This window comes from Festucalex cinctus, chromosome 10 (assembly GCF_051991245.1).
Source record: "Festucalex cinctus isolate MCC-2025b chromosome 10, RoL_Fcin_1.0, whole genome shotgun sequence".
Classification (NCBI taxonomy): domain Eukaryota; kingdom Metazoa; phylum Chordata; class Actinopteri; order Syngnathiformes; family Syngnathidae; genus Festucalex; species Festucalex cinctus.
The window spans coordinates 13,178,314-13,203,788 of NC_135420.1; the positions used below are offsets into that span (position 1 = coordinate 13,178,314).

The window sequence follows — 25,475 nt, forward strand, 5'->3', positions numbered from 1 at the left end:
GCCTTTTTAAGTTGGATATTTATAGTGTTTTGTCTCAACGTGTACTTATTTTTCTTTTTCCATGTTTGCATGTTTTCTTATACATTTGAATTTAAACTAGTGTGTTATGGTCACCACTTGGAGAATTGTATTTTTGCTGATGGAATAAGGTCAATATTCTAGAAAAGGAATGGAACTAAAGTGGGTCTTTTGAAATCCTGTATTATAAACCTGAAACAAAGAAGTCAAGAAACTGTGTAATAGTCGTAAAAAATTAAGCGCATAGCGCACTTCCTGTTAAGAGGGAAAAAATTCCTACCGTTGTAAGACCTCTCCTTGTGTTAAACCTGCTGACATTTATTTGGCTTAGCATTACCTGCCTGCTCAATTTGGTAATAGCCTGTGTCATAAGAAAGCAAACCATCATTTCTGCCTGTGTCTCGCCTTACCTGTGTGTGGGTCTACACAGCTTTCTGGCTTTGCGAAGAACAATTTTAGCTTGAAATGACTGTATGGCGAACTTGTGCCTTGTGAGGATTTTTTTGTTGGGTGCTCACAAAGGGCAGCTGGAGTGTCAAAAATTAGGAAGGTGAGGATTAGAAGTTGAAGTTTTAACCCTAGCAGATGTGCCCTTTCATCACTTTCAGAACTCATGATCTCATCGCCCTACATCACCCCCTGTCATTTGACAGTGTTGGAGGGGGAACACCCAAAATGATCCGTTTTGAAGCAACGGCCACTCTATTTGTATGTTCACCTCATTTGTTGCCGTTGCTCACAGAAATCCACTTTTGTGGGTTTACATGTATACAGTACATACATAGAGTATTCATGCAATGTTGGCTGGTTGTGATTAGGTTCCAAATTGTCCTGGTTTCTGTTACACTGCCACACTGCAGTCGATCTGTAGAATTTCTGCAGCTTTGATGCATACTTTGTGGATAATTAGTGAGAACTGGGTCAGCACAGGGCAAGAAAGCAAAACCATGTTGTTCTTCTAGTGGGTGGCAGGGAGATGGCGGGATAGAGTTGAAGTGGGGGTTAGAGTGTCGGGAGGTTAAAAGGTTGTCAAATATTAGTGCCAATTCACATTGAGACATTTTCTTTGCACTGCATTAAGGTCAAAGCAAATAAGCAGTGCTGTCTGTTCTTTTTCGAGAATCATTTTGGTCGATTTTGCTGTTGAAAAAAAATATATATATATATTTTTTTTTTTCAAATTCAGGACATAGGTATTTACTAGTGAACAGAATTCAGAAAGCATCATGTCTTTGTATTCCCCAGTGTTCCTTCAGTTTTGTTAGATAGTGAAGTGTGCTGGACTAGAATTGCTCCACTTGGCATTGCAAATCATGCAGTTAGGTCACTGATGAAAAAACAAACAAACAAAAAACAACAACAAAAACAGCAGAGGCCCCACAAGTGAACCCTGTGGAACACCATACCTTCACTTATACATTTGAATTTATAATGCATCTATTCATCCAATCACTTACTATTTTTTTTTTGCTGAATATACCTGATATGAAGGGATTACAATAATAAAGAAATCATATGACGTACCATCACAACAGGCACAAGTCGACTAGGGAGCGCACCGAATTTTCTGAGCTAAGCTTTACAAGCCAAGGCACATATTTTAAGACATTTTTTTTTCTGTCTATCACTATAAGCCACTGGCATAGATAGACATATATATACAGTGTTTCCTCGTTTTTTGCTGGGTTAAGATAAAAAAAAAATAAAAAAAAAATACCCGCGATAAATAAAATCCGTGAAGTAGTTTTACATTTATCATAAAATTTTTAAGGCTCTAAAACCCCTCACCACCGAATTTATACACTTTTCTCATCGAGGCATTTACATTTTTTTTCACATTTCTCTCGTTTAAACATTCTCAATCCTCAAACCTTCATGAATTTAATAAAAAAGGTACATTACTGTAAAAAAAAAAAAAGCATGTAAAATTACACTTAAAAACAGGAAACAGCGAGAGCGCAAAAAGTTAACCACATAGCGAGGGAACACTGTATACATTATTTGATATGAATAAATTTTTGAACAATGAAGAGAAATTTGATCATTTAAAAACCCTGACAACACACGAATGCTCAGCCAGCAGGACACTGATTGGGATAATAGAGAATATCGTAGTCCCCGCTGGCCTCTCACCCTTTCCTGGGGTAGCCCCTGCCTTTGTCCCCTACAGATAGCTTAGGTCATTTCCTATGCGCATCAGTGTGCACAGATATACGCGCTTCCCGCTGAGTGTTTACAGCCACATGCTGATTCCTATTAATCTGCTTCTTGTCGGGACAAGACGGAGGGAGGGTGGATCCTTGAGGGTTCGAATTGGACTCTAGAAGGTGGGTAAAACCTTCAGTCACACACACACGCAACCTGAAAGCCCCATCTGACAGATTGCACCAGGCCTGGTCCTCTTTTTACACTGAGCAGATGTGGTCTCGCACTTGTTTTCCTTGGTAATTATCCCTCGTTAAGTGAAAGCATGTGCCAATCAAACAGCTTGGCTAGCAATGAGCTGTGCCTGAGCCAGGTTAGGGAGGTAGCGAGACCTATCATCTCATCTCCGCCCCTTTTCGAAGCACGGTGTCATTTCAGAGTCATTACTACATTAAAGGCAATCCTTGCCATGGTGTGAGAGAGCTGCAACAGCTGCAGGACTGACATTATTATCCCTCGTTTGACTTTCAAGTGGTTGCAAATTTGATGATTATAACGGTTAACACTTGTCATGTTAAATTATAGCTTTGTGTCATGTTTTTTTTTTTTTTTTTCTGGAATTGTGCCTTAACATCAGCATTTTTAATTCATTTGGACATTGTGAAGTAACTTGTTATTACATATTAACATAAAATGGAATCACAATATGGGGAGCCCGGTGAGGTAGTGGTTAGCACTTATGCCTCACAGCTGTGAGGTTCTGGGTTTGAATATTGGCTAGGGCCACCCCTGTGCGGAGTTTCCGTGTTCTCATCATGCTTGTGTGGGTTTTCTGTGGGAACTCCAGCTTCCTCCCACATTTCAAAGCCATGTTGTTTGAGGGAACTAGAAACTTAGTCTTACATGAAAATATGAGTGTAAATTGTTGTTTTTGTTGGAGAGCGTCTGGGTTGGTATCGGGGTACAGTAGTAACTTGCAATATTTAGTTTCAGATGAAGTGTCCTGTACTTTAGTCCATAGTAAAACATAGTTTAACCCTCCCTCCATATTACTTATTAATAAAAGCTACATTAAAGAATGCTCAATACCCCTTTTTCCAGAGCAATACCAATACTCAACTCATGAGTAGTCACAGATACCGATATCAAGTACCGATGCAACTTTGATACATAAAATTTTCCCAAACAACAATGACAGATAATTTCAAATAACGACCTATATATCCCAACATATTTTCTTAAAATTTTTAAAAATAATGGTAGTTTTCTATTCTTCTATTTTTTAATTCCTTATCATAAAACGGTCCCAAGAGGGTGTTTAGTACCTTATTTATGTCATGCAATAAGTTCCTGAAAATGTAATAGCGCCTGAAAATCCAATAACATTTGCACTTAAATCGTTAAATACAAAAATAAATTGTAATAAGGATAATAGTACCCAGTAATGTAATAATTTCACCAATAATAATAATAATAATAATAATAATAATAATAATAATAATAATAATAATAATAATAATAATAATAATAAAACATCATATTGTAATAACATGTTTATGACAATCTAATACCGTATTACATGATTGGGAAGTTGTTATATTTTAAGGTAGCTCTTTTTTTCCCCTCAAACCATCCATCCATCCATCCATTTTCTTAACCGCTTGCTCCTCACAAGGGTCGTGGGGGTGCTGGAGCCTATCCCAGCTGGCTTCGGACAGTAGGCGGGGTATACCCTGAACTGGTTGCCACCTAGGAACAATTCAGAGCGCCCAATTAACCTGCCATGCATGTCTTTGGAATGTGGGAGAAGACCGGAGTACCCGGAGAAGACCCACGCGGGCACGGGGAGAACATGCAAACTCCACCCAGGGAGGCCGGAGCCTGGATTCAATCTTGCGTCCTCAGTACTGGGAGGTGGACGTGCTAACCACTCAGACACCGTGCTGCCCCCCTCAAAACAGATACTATAAAACTTAACAGATAATGTAATATGTATGTTCATTTTCAGTCCAAAGTTCTACATTTTGTGTTTTGAGACTCAAAGACTGTTGCTTGCATTCACAGCAAAGATTGCAGTGTTAAAATTTTGGTGTTAAATGTTTCAGAGTTGATTTCAACACATAAAGTGTATTTTAAAGACTGTTTTGAATTGAGATGTTGGAGTTATTTGATAGAGTTGATTTAGTGTTAAACCAACTCTGCAGAGTTAATCAAAGTAAGCTCTGCCCACTTGATTACAACTGCTCTGCCGCAACGACTTCTAGGATATAATATGCATGATATAATACATTATCAGTAAATATTATTACAATAGCAATCTTTTTTTTATTACCTTATCGTTGAAATTATTACATTATTGGGTTATATTACGCTTTTGTTTGAGTTAAGTGCAAATTGTATTGTTTTTGGGTTTTATAATCCATCCATCCATCCATCCATTTTCTTGAACACTTATTCCTCAAAAGGGTCGTGGGGTGTGCTGGCACCTATCTCAGCTGGATCTGGGCAGTAGGTGGGGGACACCGTTGGACTGGTTGTCAGCCAATTGCAGGGGTTTTATAATATATTTAGGAAATTATTACATTATAGGGTGATACAGGGTGACCGATGCCAGTATCGTAAGTACCGATAAGGCCGGGTATCTTGGTATCCATACTCACTCATCCCAGGTTACATTCAATATTCCATTAATTTCACCCACATTATGTTTCAGACACTGTCAAAAAAATACCAACTAAATTAGGCTTTGAGGAAAAAAAGGGGACACGTGTCTACCTCCAAATAAAAGACAGTGATAGCAAAAAAAAGAAGAAGAAAAAAACGAAGATATATGAAGTCTTCATGTCGTTGAACTACCATTCATTTTCACTTTGAGGCCCTACGAACCGTAGTGAAGTGTGATTGCATGTGACAGTCGCCAAGTCTGCCTGTTTATCATGATGGATGCAACCTGCCACTGTGGCAGTGCAGCACACAAAACGGCGTTCACATAGTTCTCTGATGCAGGGAGCAGAAGCTTTATGAAGAATCTTGATATAGAAAAACAGAATGTGTACAAGACAAATATGAACTAATTACCGTAACATTCCATAACCTGACATTCACTTCATTTTTTATTTTTTTGTATACCATTGACTAATTATCCAATTCATGCTTTACTTTAGCTCATTCACTCCCAGACATTTTCACTGAAGCAACCCCCTTCACTCCCTGCTGTTTTATTGGATTTTTACTGATGTGTTCTATTGCTATAAAAACATGGAACCTACCAAAAGAAAGATTAGAGTCTCTTCTTTTATCAGGAAAAAAAAAATATATTTCTAACTTGTTCCGTTTTACAGCATTTAACATTAGAATATATTTATGTTTGATAATTATTCACAAATCTGTTTAAAATAGTGGGGAAAATAGCTTGTTTTAACATGGTCCTAGTTGATCATTTATACTCTGCTGCCAACTGCTGATCGTTTTTGTAATCACTACCATTCTCCAAGCGTTACTCTTCAGTTCAGAGGCTGCATCAAAGCCTTTTGTACAAGGAAACAAACAAACATGGAAACAAACAAACATAGGAAAAAAAAAAGTCTAAATGTGTCTTTGGGAGCATGGTAATATTTAGAATAGAACGGATTTATACGTTTTTGGGAACAAATTAGTTAAATAATTGTTGGCCAAGCTATGGTGCTGTGATGTTTAAAATTATTTCACTTTGTGAAAAATATTGCGTCAGCTACTGTAAATGGACCGTAAGGCCAAGATTTATAGTGGATGGATAGCCTGGATATTTGTAGAGCTCAATCCTCATACTCAAACGATGTATCAGTAAGTTCCCATGAAATACAAGGTCACATGTACAATGCAATAATAAGACACACCCATTGACCATGTTTAACCCTTAAAACGTGAAAGATGCTCTGTCTTTCCCTTTGTCTGCATTACTCCCACCTCCATACTTCGTGATCCTGACACATGCCATTAACCTCAACTCGCCTCACCTCAACTGTGAGACGGGAGAGCAAAACCATCCCATAATAATACCGGTAACAATCTTTTTTCTTTTTTTTTCCTCTTTGGTACCCAAAAGCAACTTGTTCCGATTTTGCATATTGCATCCATTTGTCATTGCTAGTCAAGGGCACAGCTACACAGTCCTGTCAGCAGTGCAATTTTATGTTTCAGTTCAAACGGTGGTGAGTATGCGTGAGAGTGTGTGTGTCTAAAAAATATCATTCAGGCTATTTTAAATTTGTTTTCATGCCTACAAATGTGTGCAAATGAATAAGAGGACACATTTCTCTGCCGTGCCCGAGGAGTAGACCAAGGGCAAATTTTCTCTTGTTCCTTGAGCAAAATATGCACTTTTTATGGCCCAAAAAACATTGATGTATCTAGGAGCAGACACACGAGAAAATGATAAAGTGGGGTTTCCTCCAAGTACAAGCAGGGTTTATATTGCTCCTGTTAATCATATTATGTACTGTAGGTTTAAGATAAAAACCCATGCATTCCTACCAGGGGCACAAATAGGATTTTGGAACTTGGGAGGAACGGGGACCAAGCTTATTACAAAAAAAAAAAAAAAAGGTAAAATTATATTCAATTTGGCTCCATTTGTGACCTTTTACACAGTTCACATTTTAAATAACTCATACATTTATCTGATTTCCTTCAAACGGTGACTGTTTCATTTGAATATGTTCAAGATTAAAAAGCAAAGCATTTTATTTTGTACAACACTGTTTGCCAGGACAAATGACACCAATTTTAATGGTCTAAACATTAGTAAAAACATATGAAACTTTTCACGCACATAGCTCCTAGGAAAAATAATCACTATTTTATTAGGTTTTTGTACGTATTAAAAAAAAAAAAAAAAGCTCAATAGCGTCCCCTAGAAAGTCAAAAGTGAAAAGTCTCCTGGAGGCATTTGCTAAATCTAACAAGAAGTGGGTTCCAGGTGGAGGAGTGGAACCATCACTTGCCTTTGGTGCCGGTTGGTGTGGGTTCGCTTCCCCGCCTGGGAAGACCATGTAAGACCATTGTTCGCATGTTTGTGTGACTGAATGAAAAAAAAAAAAAAATCTATCAAGAAGTCCGCCATTTTGAATTTTCTTTCAATTTTGGTCCCATTTTTGGCCTTTGGTCACATTTGAAAGAACTCCTACAGATTTTATCCGGTTATCGCAAAACTGTGTATTTTTGATATAATGATGTTTTTGATTAAAAAGTTCTTGACGTAAAGTAAAAGGAAAGATTTCTATTTCAAGAATCACTGTTGCCATGGCGACACACTGTTAACCATGAGAAATTATGTTGATGTAGATAGTCTATGTGAAAACATGAAATTTTACACACACATCAAGCCTGGCTAAATAAATAAATAAATAAATACATCAATCTGTTAAAAGTTTCTTATGCCATTTTCAAAAGAATTCAAATTCCAATGTGCCAGGACACCAACATAACCTTGCTCTCGCAAGAAGAATTCTCGTGGTATTTATAAGTACACAAAGCCCGGAGAATACATCTTGCTCCCGTTGATATCTGCTGGTCCGAACCAGTTCGGACCAATCACAGAGCGACATTGTGTTTGGGGGCGGGATATGCAATTGTGACGAAACTAGGAAGCCAGCGTCGGCGCCGAAGCTAACCATCCATCCATCCATCCATCCATCCATCCATCCATCCATCCATCCATCCATCCATCCATCCATCCATCCATCCATCCACCCAACCATCCATCCATCCATCCATCCATCCATCCATCCATCCATCCATCCATCCATCCATCCATCCACCCAACCACCCTTCCACCCATCCATCCATCCATCCATCCATCCATCCATCCATCCATCCATCCATCCATTTTCTTAACCGCTTGCTCCTCACAAGATTCAGGAGAACTAACGGGTTGAAATCAACCCTGATAATTTCATGAAGTGATTAACAGTAGTTTGAAATATAGGCAGGTGATAAATTACTGTAAATTGTAAACTTTAAAATATCATATTCTTCTTTCATCTCCAATGTGGCTAGCTTACGCACATTAAAAGAATGCATGTTCATGAAGAATATGATGTCCAGCTGCTGTTGCCAAGTTTTCCTCTTGTTCAACAGTTTTTTCCCCTTCCATCAGTGGGAAAACTTAGTGGTTAAAACACCCGTGGATTGACAGTGAGAGCACATACACTTTGACAAGGGGGTGCCCCAGAATGGCTTCTTGGATACCTTAGTATTGTTAATTAAGCAGCTCTGTGCATTGGCAGAACACTTTGCCTCACCAGTTCAAAGACTCTTTCTTTGACCCATGTGCAGAATCTTTGGATCGGTTTTCTACAGCTATGTTTTGCTTGGCGCTTAAGGCACGCCAACCCTAAATTGTCTTGTTTAAAAGCTAGTTTGTTTACAGTCCGCTTTCTCTCGCTCTCAATAGCCCCGCAAGCTCGCCATCCCATTACCACATGTGCTTAGTACAGCTTTTTTCAAAGGGGCATTTCTAAAACCCATTGGTCTCCCAACAAGTTCAATTTATGTAAACATCTTGGAATTATGTTAACGTATGTAGCAACACATGGAACGAACCTCTCATTCCCTCACAGCCTCTGTCATCCGGGTTGATTTAATCATTAACACACGTAAAGGCGAGCGCTCATCTGTTATTGCTTCAATAACGTTTGTCGGTGTGATGTAAAATCAATATGACACACTGACTCAATGCTAGAGCGATGGCAAACGTCATTTGTCATCGACAGGCAATAAAGATATACAATTGATTTTAGTCCATTTCAATCCGCAACCTCCACCGTTTATTGCTCTTTTGTGGTAGCAGAAGAAAGAAGTGGACGAAAAAGGAATTTCAAAATGACGATGGAAGGACAACCTTGCCAAGCCCAATTAATCTTAAAGAAAGGGACTGTGATGTTTTGAGGGCATGTGTATTGTATTTTTGTCGACATGTCCTGCCAGTAAAACGGAGAGATAAATTGTGGGGCTCTACTCATTGGTGAGATGCTTTTTTTTTGCTGGTGATTGTTAAATATCTTTTCATATTTATATACTGTGTGTTTTTTATTTATTAGATTATTTCTTGTAGTGTTTGTGTATTTAAAGCCAAACGCTTTATAAATGAATTTAACTATCAACAGTACTAAATGAATGACATATTTGTGGTCTACTGTATAGTTCTCCTATCTCCCTTTGTACAGTTGTATTGGCGTCATGGGACTCCACCTTACATCTGTGGGTCATAGGTTTATCCGATGATGCACATTTTATGAATTATCCCTCTAAAATAATGTATTCTTATCTCTCAGCATACTACTTAGCAAAATGAAACTAAGCAATTGCAAATCACAGATACTGACTGAACTATCTATTGAGGTCAGTGTATCCAAACTATGACCTGGGTTCCATTTGTGGCACTCCGTCGATTTTGTAGCAGCCCGTGGCATATACAATTTATATTTGCCACTAATAAATTTCTTATGCATACTGTAGATCTTTTGTCAATGGGATAGATAAGTTTTTCCGATGATGGCATTTTGTGAATTATCACGCTATGCGACCTAAAAGAAATAACCAATTTGGGACTTTTATTTTTAAATACATGTACATTTAAAGACAGGAGTTTGTATCATCCACAAGACAGTCAAGAACTCAGGTTTGTACGGTTTCACAACTATGTAAAATAGTTACCTGTTTAGCAACTGGTCCAACAGTTCTAGAACGCTTTCCATGATAGATGACATATGTCCTAAATTATAGATGTCCTAAATTGTTGATAACAGTAAAATTGTGGATAATTACGGAAATGTGCAACTGCCAATGTGGAGTAAACATTTTTGACTGGCAAGTACGTAAATATGTTCAAACATACTGGCGAGCATGTTCGTACTTGCAGGCTAAATGTGACAAACATAGCATAAATTCCAATAACGCTATAGGACAGGCGTGGCCAAGTTCGGTCCTTGAGAGCCCCTATCCAGACTATTTTCCATGTTTCTCTCCTCTAACACACCTGATTCATGATCAGGATCGTTATCAGGCTTTCTGATTAGTTGATCATTAGATTCATCTGCGCTGAAGGAGGGAGGAAAAACACGCTGGATAGGGGCGCTCGAGGACCGAACTTGGCCACCCCTGCATCTGCACAAGTGGGAAAAAAAATGCACAAAAAAAATAAATAAATAAATACATAAATAAATAAACATTTGGTGCATATTATACAAATACATTCAGAAATAAAATTAACAAAATAAATTAAAATACATATGATGTATTATGTCTGCAGTGCATGATTTAGGTTCAGCAATTTTATGATTGATTTTTATACCCTGTGGCATTATGGGAAAATATACTGTTTCCAGCATTTAGCCTACAAATATGTTTGAACATTCCGGTACTCGTACGTGTGAGCGTATTTGTGAGTACGTTTGAACATTTTTAACTCATTCACTCCCAGCCATTTTCACAGAAGCAATCCCGTTCGCTCCCAACTGTTTTACTGGATTTTGACTGATTTTGCAAGGCCCACAGAATATTGTGTTCAATTGCTATAAAAGCATGGAACCTACCAAAAGAAAGATTAAAGTCTCTTCTTTCATCAGGAAAAAAAACATGTTTCTATCTGTTTCCGTTTTGCAGCAATTAGCATTAGAAGAGAGCGAAGTTTCATTGGTTTTCACAAATCTGTTTAAAATAGTAGTAATTTAAAAAATTTGTAAAAAGTAATTTAGCTTTTTTTCTACATGGCCCTGGTTGATCTCCTTTGCTCTGCTGCTACCTGCTGGCCGTTTGTGTAATAACTACCATTTCTGCAACCGTTCTTTGCAGTTGAGAGGCTGCATCAAAGCCTTCTGTATGCTCGAGCATAAACCCCCCCCCCAAAAAAAAACTTATCAATACGCCTTTGGGACACTTGCAACATTAAAAAAAACGGATTTACACGTTATTGGGAGCAAATGAGTTAAATACGTACTCACCAGTCAACAATGTTTACTCCACATTGGCTTCCGTAGATAAGAATAAATAATAATGAAGAAAATTTAATGTGTTTTTATAATTAATTAATTGTCCTGGATCTGTTATAATCCTTATCCGTCAATGACCCTTGTGCGTTCTGCTCTTTCTGTTGTCTGTAAGCGTTTACGTCAGAGTTACTGTTGTGTTTTGTCGCCTCTGGCGCGTGAGGACCTAAGTTGTGTCGGTGGTAGCGAGCAACATCTGTTTTGGGCTTGTTGTTCCTCTTGGCTGCTTTTCAATTGGATTTCCTCAAGCACGGCCAAAAGCTGTCACCTCTGCCAGGCTGTGTTAGTGATCACTGCCGGCCCCTATATTAAGTAGGTGGTTCAGGGCTAAGCTAATAACTCTCCCCTCTCTCCTGAGCCATCGCGTACCAATACTGTGTTTCCACCAGCATCAACGTGTGCACGTTCTATCCCGCGCTAAGTATAGACCCAGTAGTGGCACGCTGATTGGGGGTCTCCCACTCAATGTGACAACTGAGGTGAGTGCTTGTCCTCTCAAAAGAATGACCAATGCACTTTTAAAAGTATAATACAATAAGTTCAAAGCACTCGCATTGTTGTGGTATTTAAATATGCTGTTATGCTGTGAGGATTTCTTCCAGTGATATGCTATTTGGAGTAAGTTTTCATTGTAAACAATAAAATTACACTAAGGATCTTTCCAGCAAGTGTAGCTCAGTGTATGGTACTTGGGGCGGCATGGCTCAGTGGTAGAGTGGTCGTTTCCCCATCTGTGAGGTTGTGGGTTCAATCCTCACCCCTGGTGACCATGTCGAAGTGTTCTTGAGCAAGACACTGAACCCCGATTTTTTTCCCAATGAACCTGGTAACGCCCTGCATGGCATCAGTCGACCATTGGTGTGTGAATGGGTGAATGTGAGGCATTGTAAAGCACTTTGGGCAGCATATGGTGTACTTAAGTTAAAGTGCTACATAAAAATCAGTCCATTTACTTGAAATATTTTTCCAGTAATTTAGCCTCCTTTAGAAGTGAAGGTGTTTTCAAGTATGAGCGGCCAAGTCCAAAACATTCATTTACATTTTTAATCCATTCAAAAGTTGCCTTGCTGGTCTGTTTTGGATCATTGCCCTACTACAGAAGTATTTATGATTTGACAAACTATTGGCTGAACATTCTCTTTCAGGATTTTCTGGTAGAGTAGAATTCTTTGTTCCATCAATTAGAGCAAGTCATCCAGCTACTGAAGGAGAGAAGCAACCCCAGACCATCACACTAACATGGCGATGTTTGACTGTTGGTATGATGTTCTGTTTATGAACTGCCGTCACATTTAAGACACATGTAATGAGACGCACATCATTCAGAAGGTTCAACTTCCGTCTCATCAGTCGATAGAAAATTCTACCAATAAGTCTTGGGAATCATTTAGAAGATTTTTTTTGTTTTAATTTTGTAAAAGTAAGAAAAGACTTTCTGTTCTTTTTTGGTCAACAGTGGTTTTCGCCTGGGAACCTTTTGCCCATTCTCATTCTTATAGCTGAGTCATAAACACTGTGACAGAGGCACGGGAGGCCTGCAGTTCTTTAAATGTGTTCCTGCGTTCCTTTGTTTCCTCCTGGATGAGTTGGGGGGTCTTTGGGTCATTTTTGTAGGCCGGCCACTTCTGGAAAGGTTCATCACTCTCCAGTTTTTTCTTCATTTGTGATTTTTTTTTTTTTTTTTTTTTTTTTTTAACCCTTAACATACTGATAAGAGTTGCATTTTATTGTATGAAAAGTGCTTTATAAATCAAGTTTGATTGATGGTTATGTCAATTACTTTATTTTTTTTTTCATCTGTTCTTGAATTTCTTTGTATAGTAGGATTTTGAGATCTTTTTTTTCCCAGACAGGTTCTATTTAAGTGATTTCTTGATTAACAGACCTGGAGGTATTCAGGCTTGGTTGATGTCAGTGAAAATGAACTCAGCTTTTCAAAAAATGTGATTAGCCAGAGTTAAGACATGCTTGAACAAGTTGGGCAATTAATTTTTCCACTTTGATCCAGGTAACTGAATATTTTTTCCCTAATGATAACTATCACCGGCGGCACGGTTGCTGACAGGTTAGCACGTCCGCCTCCCAGTACTGAGGACGCAAGTTCGAGTCCAGGCTTCGGCCTTCCTGGGTGGAGTTTGCATGTTCTCCCCGTGCCTGCGTGGGTTTTCTCCGGGTACTCCGGTCTGCTCCCACATTCCCAAGACATGCATGGCAGGTTAATTGGGCGCTCCGAATTGTCCCTAGGTGTGCTTGTGGGTGTGGATGGTTGTTTGTCTCTGCGTGCCCTCCGATTGACGGTCAACCAGTTCAGGGTGTACCCCGCCTACTGCCCGAAGCCAGCTGGGATAGGCTGCAGCACCCCCCGTGACCCCAGGCGATTAAGAAAATGGAAATGGATAACTATCATCATTTTAAAATTGCATTTTATGTCGACCTGGGTTATCTGATTGATTGTCTGATATTTACTTATCTTCAACATTAAATTGGGAAAAAATCATGGCATTATTTCAATATATGTATATCATAATTGTTTTACATCATTATTTTATTTTATTTCCCCATTGATTGTCTTGGCTTACCTGACATTTAGACAACCACTAACCAAATGTGGTTATTTGGCCAATAATGTGACTCATAAAGACAGCAATAAAATACCGCAGCTGCACTGATTTCATCACTATGAACCCAGAAATAAATTACAGTGTAAAGATTTAGCATTTGTTTGCAATTAGTTTTACGTATCCAGCCTGTTTCACCATGATCTCACATATATGTTGTATTTTATAGGCTGATTGAAGGCCCTCATTTTTATTCTTTGGTGTTCTGTCCATTAAAACAATCACGTCCTGTCCCTTGGTTGTGGGTGTGAAATCGTGCATGGGGAGGTGTTTATCTCATCAAATTGACAGCAGAGCAGCCTGGCTGTCTACCTGCCTATTTGTCTGGCTTCATGTGGTCTTGCCAGCTTCTCTGGCCAGCTGGAGCCGTTAGACAGGGGCGAATATGAACCGAGGACCTGCACAGCATCAACTCAGTGCTTCACAGCTCTGACAGATACTTTGATTTGACATGCCATGAGCAGTTAAAGTGAAAGTTATGTATACATGTTAATTAAACTGTTTATGCATGAAGGGGTCAGAGACATTAGTAAGTCCCAGTGCAGAAGTGTGAATTTCTTGTCTTTTTTTTTTCCTCCATCACAGCATTTTCACCTCCTCTGTCTCTCATTTCCGTAATGATTACCAGGTGTAAGAGCTAAATTTTTTCCTCCCCCTTTTTTGCCAAGTAGGGATGCAGATAGCTCTATTTGTGAAAAATGTCTCAAGTGTTTGAATCTAGGCTGGGATTTTTGACGTTGGGTCTAAGTTGTTGAAATAGATCCTCTCAAAGTACCTCGAAGTTGTGGTCTTTAGCTCTGTAAGAGAGAAGGGTTGTTCCAGTCAAATAAACACATTTTATAAAATAGGTAAATTATATACATTATTCTCCACATTAAAGAACAAAATAATTGAGATACTGTAGTAATTAGGGGTGTAACGATAATGGCAATATCGTGATATCGTGATATTAAGAGTCAGGTGGATTTCCATTTTTGCAGCTCTAGCACCCTCTGGTGGCTAGTTTATTAGTGCAGTTTAATTTTCACAAGGCATGTTTTGGCCCTTCTATGTTTAAAATCCATTATAATGGCCAGATGAAGGGGAACATAATATACTTGTGCACATAGTCAATATATGGAGGAACTCAATTTATCGTATTTATTAATTTCTTATTTAATTTAAATGATTATTAATTCATTATTTTATTAATAAACTAATAATAAATTGTACTGCTTGTTTTGGTGTATTAATATTATTTACATATTTATATATATAAATATATATATATATATATATATATATATATATATATATATATTTTTTTTTTTTTCAATTGCTGTAATGTATAAAAACACAATATTGTGTGTGTGTTTTTTGTTGTTGTATGAGCTCATTTTTTACAGTATTGTGACTTTCTTTATCACCAACCCTCCCACAATATTGTGCTAATTATTGTATCGTGACCTTCATATTGTGATAATATCGTGATGTTTGGATATCGTTACATCCCTATTAGTAAAGTGGTTGCACAAGTCAGAACACATAAAATTGAGTATGGCGTTCCCCAAGGGTCAATTTTAGGTCCAATTCTTTTTAATCTATATATGATTCCCCTTGGGGATGTCCTCAGGAGGCATGATCAGCTTCTTCCGTAGTTATACAGGTGACACACAGCTGTTTTTTTTTCTTTCAGTTGAGGATTTTTATTTATGTAAAGCACTTTGTATTGCATTTTTAATGTATGAAAAATGTTATACAAATTAAGTTTGATTGATAAATCCGTCCTGCTTGTCTACAGCGGTGTGCATCAAACTCTTAGCACTGAGAAGATGTAAATCCTTTATTGTTGTATCAAATATAAATTTCTGTGTTGCATTGCATTTCACTACTCTCTGGGGAATGTTTGTTTTTGGTCAAACACAATGTTTGCTGGATTTAACTTTTTAAACATACAATTGTTCCGTAATTAGTTGGCTGCTAATTAATTTGTTTTGTTTGATGTGCAGTATTAGCAATATTTTGAAAGCAACTGTGCTAATCCTTTGCATAAATTTGTACCATTTGCTAGAGAGTTCAAAAGAAACAGGAATTGGTTCAGAAAAGTGCACACACATTTAAATAATGTGCCCCAATTTTATTTGTGTTTGTTTATAGTGAGGATATTAATGAATTAACATTTTAAACAATCCATCATTATTGTTGTGTTGCCACTTATTTTTAACTCAATTATTCTCTAATAGACCATTTTTCTTAATGTGAGTGTGATGTGCTTCCCACTTTGTTCACTGTGCAACATAAGATTAATTACAAATATGAGCGATGATCAAAAACATGGTAATCAAATGGAAACAATGAGTTGGGAATTGCACTTGTAATGCAATACAATAGGGCATCTGTGCCAATTATGTGCCAAATGTGTGGGGGTTCGTTACTATGCACAATGCATTATACACTTATGGTATACAGGTATACAATGATATATACTTCATGTGTATTTTTTCCTTTCCACTACATATTCTTGCCACCATCATTCTTAATTGGTACTAGGAATGCTCAATACTGCTTTTTTTTTTTTTTTTTTTTTTTTTCTTCAGACCCAATGTCAGTACGAGTACTCAACTCTTGAGTACTTGATACCACAAAACTAATACCATTCGTACTTTTAATGACAGACAGTGAATCGATCTGATTGGTTGTCACTAATTAAAGGATTAACGATTGACATCACATAGCCTAAAACTAGTTGAAACTAGATGATGGTCATATGATGGTTACATCATTTCAAAACAAACACTTGTTATATCAGTACAAAACAGACACTTGACCTCACGGTCTTGAACCGAACTTAACAGGTCATGAACTCAAACTTAACCCTGACATGACCCCAGACATGACACAAACATATCAAGTCAATACACCGTTGCATTATGGGAACATGCTAAACATAAATCATGCTCTGCAGATATAATAATAAATCATAAAAAGTTAATACAATGTTGCAATATGGGGGGGGGAAATGCAGAATAAATCATGCACTGCAGATATAATAATAATAATAATAATAACGTTACAAGTGTTTTTTTTTCTTTTCTTTTTTTTTTTGATTAGTTTCCAACATATTGATATAATGTGGGTCAAATGTTTTTTTGTTTTTTTTCTTGTCGTGCATGTGCAAGTAATACCCTGTTGTATTTTAGGAAAATATGCTATATTTGTAGCACTTAGCCTACAAGTATGTTCAAATATATTTGTGAATGTTTGTACATACTTGTGAGTACGTTTGAACTCATTTTCTTAAACGTCTGAACGCATTTAAATACACATTTTATAGTAACATATTTGTGAGTACATTCGACCGTATTTAATTAATTAAATACGTTTGAACGCATTTGCGCGTATTTTCAAATATATTTCCAAGTATCAATGAAGTGTCCTTGCAGAGCCACCTCAGTGTGCGGGGGATTCTTTTCCTTGTATTTCCAAGTATGTTTGCAAAAATATGTCTGAATGCATTTGCAAGTATATTTGATCGTACGTACAAGCATGCTTGAATGTATACATGAGTACATCCGAACATACTTAAATACGAACAAATTTGCGAGTATGTTCAAACATATTTCCAAGTATACTCAAGCATAGTTGCGAGTATGTTTGAACATATTTGCGAGTATTTGCAAGAGTTCTTGTACTGGTATCGGTTTTGGAAAAAAGTGGTATCAAACATCTCTAATAATGACTATAGGTACTTTTTTGGTATTATTGGCGTGAGATGCTTTTTCAGTGGACCTTGATAATTCATTTTTCAGGTTGTGCCATGCAAAGAAATGTACAATACTTGTAAAAGTTCCTTTATGTGAACTCGATCCAGATGATTGTGATGCTGCCCCACTCTTTCTGTTGCCCTTTTATTGGATTTTATCCACCTTTTCATGTTCCTTCTTTTGTGTCCATTTCCACCGAGGCAACAGGTTTACAGTAGGGCCCTAAGACGAAAGCGCAAGCTTGTATGTACAAAGACTTCCAAAAAAAAAAAAAAAAAAAAAAAAAAAAAACCCACATATTTCTCCGTGACGAAAAGTGCAGCGTTTATGCATTCAAGGGCAGCGTATTGTTGGGTTCAGGGTGCAAACCGCCGTGTTCTTTGAACACAAAATATCTTCTTTTATGTGTCATCTTTTTCATTATGCTCCTTCTCCTCTCCCATTCTCTGTTCTCCTCCAATGGATTTCCTTGATGGTTTTGACGGGCTCGAGTTGCTCTCTTTTTGTATAACGCGCATCTCTTTTAGTGTGAATTTGGAGCTTGCATTGTGTGTATTATGTCGGCTTACACACAATCTGTATTGAAAAAATAAATAAATGCAGCTCTACTTTGGGTTTGAATGTTTTGTGAGAAGGTTAGAATGAGGGCCGCTGCTTTTGTAGAGGTTACAAAGGAGGGCACAGTTGAGTTTGTACAAGCGCACATTTTAAGCACGACTTCTTGTTTCATAAACTGCTCATCATTCCAATCATTAGGGCTGAGTTATTTATTTGTTTTGCTCATAAGAGAGAAAACAAGTGTAACAACTTTGTCCTCCCATCTTATTACCCCTCTCCCTTTGTCTGTTTGCAGGGCCTGTTCATCTTCCTGATATATGGGGTGTACAACACAGAGGTAAGTCTGCATTGTGTCTCAAGGCTGTCGCAGTGAATGAGAGAAATGACAAGTTTCTGATGGGCTCCATGGTTAAAAGCTGTGCAAGTGCGCGCGTGTGTGCGTATGCGACGCTTGATGGCGGAAGGAGCGCTGAGAGACGGGAGGGAGTGAGGGAGGGGTGGGGGTGGAGGGACGTCTCTTCCACGCCAGCGTCCCGCTGCCCTTCATGCTTGGACTAACTTATATGCATCCGAGTCCGACCATTAAACACTGACACGGCGTCGTTCTCAGCCACTCATTGCTCACCTACATTGCCTAATATTTCACTGCCTCTTTAAGTTTTTAAACTCACGGCCCTCCATTTAGAATCCTGACAAAGCCGTTGGTTGGCCGGCGCTTTGCGAGGTCCCGAGCGAGCGGAAGACGGAGGAAGAAACATGCAATGAAGGACTGAGAACATATCATAGTGAGATGCGGCATTATTACCATTTAGATAAGGCCTGCTGTTGTACTGGTAACAGAGAGAGATGAGACGCACATCATGAAAATCACTCTTGGTCAAAAATGGAAAAACTCAACTTTTAAAGACATTTCATAGTCCTTTGTCTTTTTGTATCATTTCTTAACTGTCTTTGTGGTTTCTTCTCAATGCTCGAGGAGCTGACCGTCAGTCAAAGGTGAGGCACTGACAGTGCAGCGGTCTTGCACTTAAAATAAATCAATGATGCATTCTTGCTTAAGTGGCTTCTTTGTTTTATTTTTAGGGCTTTGAAATTCCTTTTTCTAAACTCAGGCTGTCCTTGACCTGAAGGTTGTTGTAATTTGGGGGTAATATATGAACATATGCCAGGTCCCAGGAACATAACTGTGCATCCAGAAGCACACTTGGCAAATCATTCAATACTCATGCTTTTGCTCAAAGCAGAGAAACCTGTTTAATACTAGTGAAATATTCTATATATATATATGTGTTTTGAAGATGCATTTCGCTATTTTAGCTGCTAATGTATTAGTGTCATTGCATATCTACAAAAGTTTATTATTAATCGTAATAGTGATAGTGGGGCTGATTGATAATGAAAACCATATTAATCATGATTATTTTGGGAATAATTGAAGTCCCGATTATTCATTTATTTTTTATATATAATTGTAAAAAAAATGTTAAGACAAATAAAATTCTTTGAAACACTATAATTATGCAAGTTCCTTTTGGACAAATAAAAAGTATAGTTATTTTAAAATAAAAAAAGTGTGAAAGTATAAATTCAAACTTAACCCACTCAAAATTAGGATGAATAATCTTTTTTTTTTTTTTTTTTTGTTACGATGATGCCAGTTTTGTAATCGTGGCGTGTAATAATTGAAATCATAATTGAAAGTGCACAGCCCTAAGTGGTAGTCCCCATTACTCATGCACCCTCTTCCCCCATTTTTTTGACATCTACACTTCTAACGCTACACACACACACCCCACCCACCCCCCAATTATTATTATTTTTAATCGTATTGCAGGCCATGTAAAGAGTTAATTTTAGTGTACATCATGGGCCGCTTTAAAAAAAAAAAAAAAAGAAAAAAAAAAAAGGAGAGCGGGCCGCAAATGGTCCCCTTGCCGTAGTTTGGATACCACTGCATTTTAGATCGATGACTTGACTGATGTAAAAAAAAAAAATCTATAAAATAAAATGAAATAATAAGGACCAAAAGTCAATATAAGCTTCATTTAAAAAGTACATGAAAATACTTTGATATGCTAAAGAATGCTGCCTCAGTGTCGGAAAATTCATGAAGCTGATTTTCCACCTTTATGAATATGGCATGGAACAAGCTTTTCCTCTAATGTACTCAAAACGCAGCATTTTTTTTTTTTTTTTTAAATCACTAATTACCTGAGAATAGCTCCCCATTATTTGTTGCAATTAGCTTTTCCTTGGTGGTCACCTTGCATTAAAAGGCTTTGATGACCTTTTATTTCCATCAGCTCCAAGGATGTCGGCAGGTGTTGTCAGCTTTCATATGTTAATTGTTTAACTTTGCATCATTGCACAACCTTGAGTGTGCGCTGGAGCCCTTTAACACATAACCATCATCATGGAAAACAATGCCCTTCCCCTCATTGTCAAATGATTCATTAAGTGGTGTCATGTAATTGCCTCAACAGGAGGCTGCTTTTCATATCGGTGAAATCTTCGCCCATTAAATCATGGATGATAATTTCTCCCGCTTTTATACTTGTTGCGTATCTTGTCAAAATTAGCAGATTCAAATTCGCAATTGATGTCTATTCAACCACAGAAAATACTTGGAAATTACCGTACTGTAAACTGTAAATTTCTAGAAAAGAACAATATAAAAAAAACAAAAAACATTTAGATCTTTAAAATTCTATTTTCTCAAGAATATATGGTGAAAAATACATATTAAAATAATTGATTTATGATTTTATGAATTGATATTAGGTTATGAAAAGGAAATCAATTCGATATTGATTAGTCTTTTCTTTTTTTTTTTCCCCCAACCCAGCCCTTGTCTCAAGTTCAGTTTAATCATGACAAATTAATTGTAGTGTAAAAATAACTAGTTAAAAGTAAAAGTTCTGTTTGTACAGAAATATGTTCATTAAAAGACGTAATACAATAATACAATTTATTTTTAAGAACTTTATTTTGACTTCCAAGCACGAGCCGAGCCGGAAATACAATATATATATATATATATATATATATATATATATATATATATATATATATATATATATATATATATATATATATATATATATATATATATATATATATATATATATATATATATATATATATATATTAGGGGTGTGAATTGCCTAGTACCTGATGATTCAATTCGTATCACGATTCATAGGTCACGATTCGATTCGATACCGATTAATCCCGATACGAATTTATAAGCCGATTGTTGTGATTTTTTTTTTTTTTTTTTTTTACTCAATTTTAGAAAATACTATTCAGTCAACTTGAACATGTACACTGTAAGATTTGTATGAAAGTGTATTATTTATTTATCTGAAATTTCAGTCATAACTGTGAGCCACTGTATTTAACAAACAGGTTGTAATCTGTTTCATATTTGAACAGCTTTGAAATAAAATATTAAGTCTTAATGTTCCATTAAGTAATATAACATTTTTCCATGACTAAGGTGTGAATTATAAACCTAAGTAAGACTTTTTCCTGAATATTTTTCCATCAAAAATGGACATTTAAAAATCGATCCGGCCGCCTATTGAATCGATTCGAGAATTGCGTAATGTAATATCGCGATATATTGCCGAATAAATTTTTTTTAACACCCCTTTTATATATATATATACATATATATATATTTATATTTATATTTTAAACAATTTATTACAGTTGGCTGTCTGCTACCGTATATAATTGACACCCATTGAAATACATTGGTGGGAAAAATATTTTATGCATTATATTTTTTTAATTAATTGGCCGATTTATCAACAATCAGTATTTTATTTATTTATTTATTCATTTATTTATTTATTTATTTAGTGACAAAAATCGGTAACGTCATCAACCAAAAAAATAAATAAATACAAATCAGTCGAGCCCTAAACATATTTTATGCATAATAAAACATATGGCCAGTATTATTCTCTGCCAAAAATCAGTATTGGCATCTGCCTCAAAAAAAAAAAAAAAAAAAAAAAAACTATATCGGTTGGCAAAGCTTATAAAATATAATAATGAACTCCTTAAACATACAAAAGCAACGTTAAGTAAGCAATTCCTTTCTGAAATTTTTGAATCAATGGTACGTGATCTCAATGTTCATCCGGAGTATCAAAATGTAATCTGTTCTGCAAGGGCGGTCCCTTCTCCTCCAATAGCTCCATTTGTTGGTCTCGCCAGTCTGTGTTGACAGATGATATCGCCGAGTGGTCTTCTTAGTTTGCCAGCTCTATGTGTCACTTTCAAGTCCCATTAGGCACTGGGACACACAAGCGCACGCTCGATTAAAAAAAAAAAAAAAAAAGAAGAAGAAGAAGAAGAAGAAATCTCTTGAATGAATTCATGTTTGTATTATGTGAAATTGTGCATGTCAGATATGCATTAAGTATTTTTGTCCTTTAGGTTCGGACCACGGTCAACAGGATCAAGGAGAGGAGAAAGGCGCTTAATTTTTCAGTATGTGATCCTTTATTCTCTCTATGTGTGTGTGTGTGTGTCCGCAAATTTTCCAATTTTCTTTTTGTGGGCGAAACAAAATCCTCTCTCCAACAATGCCAATGAGAGCCGGCCACAAAAGAGCCTCTTACATCTCCGATCCTCTTACTAGCCGACAGTCTATGTTCGACGCCCTTATAGATCAAACACACACCCTCCGTAATAGCCCCCCACTACCCCCCCTCTCTCTTTACACTGCCCATTGCGGCACCTTCATCCCAGCAATGTCAACCACTGTGCTGGGTTACAAGTTTCTAATCCAGGACAAGCTGTCCCCTCGCATTAAAGTGTCAGAGCAGTATTTATACCTTCGTCGGGTGCTGCTGAGATTCGAGCATGCGTATGCGCGTGTGCGTGCAGTACATGTGCACTTTTCAGACAACTAACGGCATTTCCAAAATCTGAGCGCGCACACACAAATTGTGATTTGTCCCTTATTAGCGAACACATCAACTTCGGAGGTTGTGTGAGTGAAGGCTTTACTGCCGCTAATACTCGGTCCTGCCCCTCCCACCGCACCCTGACCCGCACATACGCAGCCACCGATACGCCCCACCTTGCGCCCATCAGGTCATTGCGAAAGGAATGAAACCATTACGAAGTGCAGATTGATTTTGAAAATATCATGCAGCACCCCCCCAAAACCACCTCGGAGATTGACACAGTAAGAATGTGAGGAAATGAAATAAATAAATAGATCAGATGAGTTTGCTAGCTGGACTGGATTGGGGGGCTAATGGGGGGGGGGGGGGGGGGGGGGGGGGGCTTGCCATTGGTTCACTTTGATATATTGGCTGTTCACGGCTTTGGTGAGCCCCCCCAACTTCACCCCCACCCCATCGCCATCTACTGTCATTTTTACTGCTTGCTCTTGAGGTGCTGCTTTTCCAATCTAGCCAGGTTCCGCTACTAGAATGCATTTTTTAGCCATGGCTGCCACCTGACAGTTTTTAGCTAATGCCGTTTTGTGCCATAAATCCTGTTTGAGATGGCGGATCCACCTGTCCTTTGGTTGCACAGGAGACATTTGGCTGTAGATGACCGCGCATGCCCCCCCATATATCCCCTCGTTGTAAAACACAGGATTGGGTATTGTGCCGCACGGTGTAGGATAAAAGAAGCTTTGGTGTTATTACTGCATGTATGGGGTCGTTTGAAGATGAATGACACTAGTTGGGGGCTTATGTTGTAGAAAATGAAACGATCAAGGGGATTAGGCCAATGAGGCAATTTCTATCAGATTTATGGTAATTTAGGGGTTTAAAAAAAATATAATTTCATAATCCTGATGGTTGAGGAATTGATCATATCCACATTTGTTAAAAGGGATGTTCAATGCCATTTTTCCCCAGACCAATGCCAGTGTGAGTACTCATCTCACGAGTAGTCAAACAGCAGAGGCTCCAGAATGGAACCCTGTGGAACACCATTTGATGCCAGTATTGACCTGCATGAATCTCCCCCTTGTACATAAACAATCAAATTACTTTTTGAAAGTAGTTTCTGGACCCAAATAAAAAATAGCCTGGAGTGACAGAGATGTTCAAAAATGCATCGGCATCTTTTTCCATCAATGAATGAGTGAATGAGTTAATTAAATCCTAACCTGATAACTCTTTATATGGTTGTAAATCAGCAGTGGTTAAAATCAAGTAAACAGATAAAAGAGCTGACTTTAAAAATTGAGAAAATTAAAAAATCTGATCTTTTTTTATCTGAAAATCACGTGATCTGCCCCGATTTCTGATCACATGATCATATTAGGACAACTCTACCGAACACTGCTCAAATAATGTTAAAAACTGGATATGGATTAGATTATTATATTTTTTTTTAAATCACATTAGAACAGGATATAAAATGCTAAGATTTTTCCTAGAATCATCTCTTTTTAATTAATATCATTGTTGTAGATAGATATTCAAAATTATTTTGCATATGCCTCCCAGTTCTAAGGACTCGGGTTCGAGTCCAGGCTCTGGCCTTCCTGGGTGGAGTTTGCATGTTCTCCCCATGCCCGCATGGATCTTCTCTGGGCACTCCGGTCTCCTCCCACATTCCCAAGACATGCATGGCAGGTTAATGGGGTGCTCCGAATTGTCCCTAGGTGTGCTTGTTAATGTGGATGGTTGTTCGTTTCTGTGTGCCCTGCGATTGGCTGGTAACCAGTCCAGGGTGTCCCCCGCCTAGGAATTAGCGATCAAGAAAACTGATGGATCGATGGATATATATATATATATATATATATATATATATATATATATATATATATATATATATATATATATATATATATATATATATATATATGTATGTGTGTGTGTGTGTGTGTGTGTGTGTAGTACTGTAAATCTCAGACAGGTTTACTAAATAGTTTCACAAATGTGCCAAATTAAAAATAAATGACTTACATTTTCCACATTATTAAGCAAGTCTCAATGTTGATGCAGTATGGGAAGAAAAAAAGACGGTTGATTTTGCTGTTGAAATGTGTAAAATGATCCAATGACTTGTGAAAGGAATCATAAGATCATCGCACTGTGGAAAAAAATAGCGTGTGACTCACTGGGCAAATAGGTTTGTTTTCCGAGGCCGCTGATGAGGAGCAGGCAGCTATTTGAAGCTGCTGGTGTCGCTGGAATTCAAAGAACCTGTTGAAGCAGGATCAACATGTTATTCTCGTGTCTACATTAAACTTGGGACTCGGTCAAATTGAATTTGTTTTGTTAATTTTATTAGAAAAGGACGCAGTAAATCAATTACGTCCCTGTTCGTAAAAAGAAGAAAAAATATCCTGAATCCGAATTGATTCTATCGTCTTGTAC

At 37.4% G+C, this 25,475-nt stretch overlaps 1 protein-coding gene across 1 annotated transcript in view; it reads left to right on the top strand.

The window, feature by feature from the left end:
* Positions 1-25,475, top strand: part of LOC144027169 (adhesion G protein-coupled receptor D2) — an 80,178-nt gene that overhangs the window by 20,385 nt on the left and 34,318 nt on the right. The window contains 2 exon segments of the mRNA XM_077534495.1: positions 18,404-18,445; positions 22,558-22,611. Coding sequence (XP_077390621.1) covers positions 18,404-18,445; positions 22,558-22,611 — 96 coding nt within the window.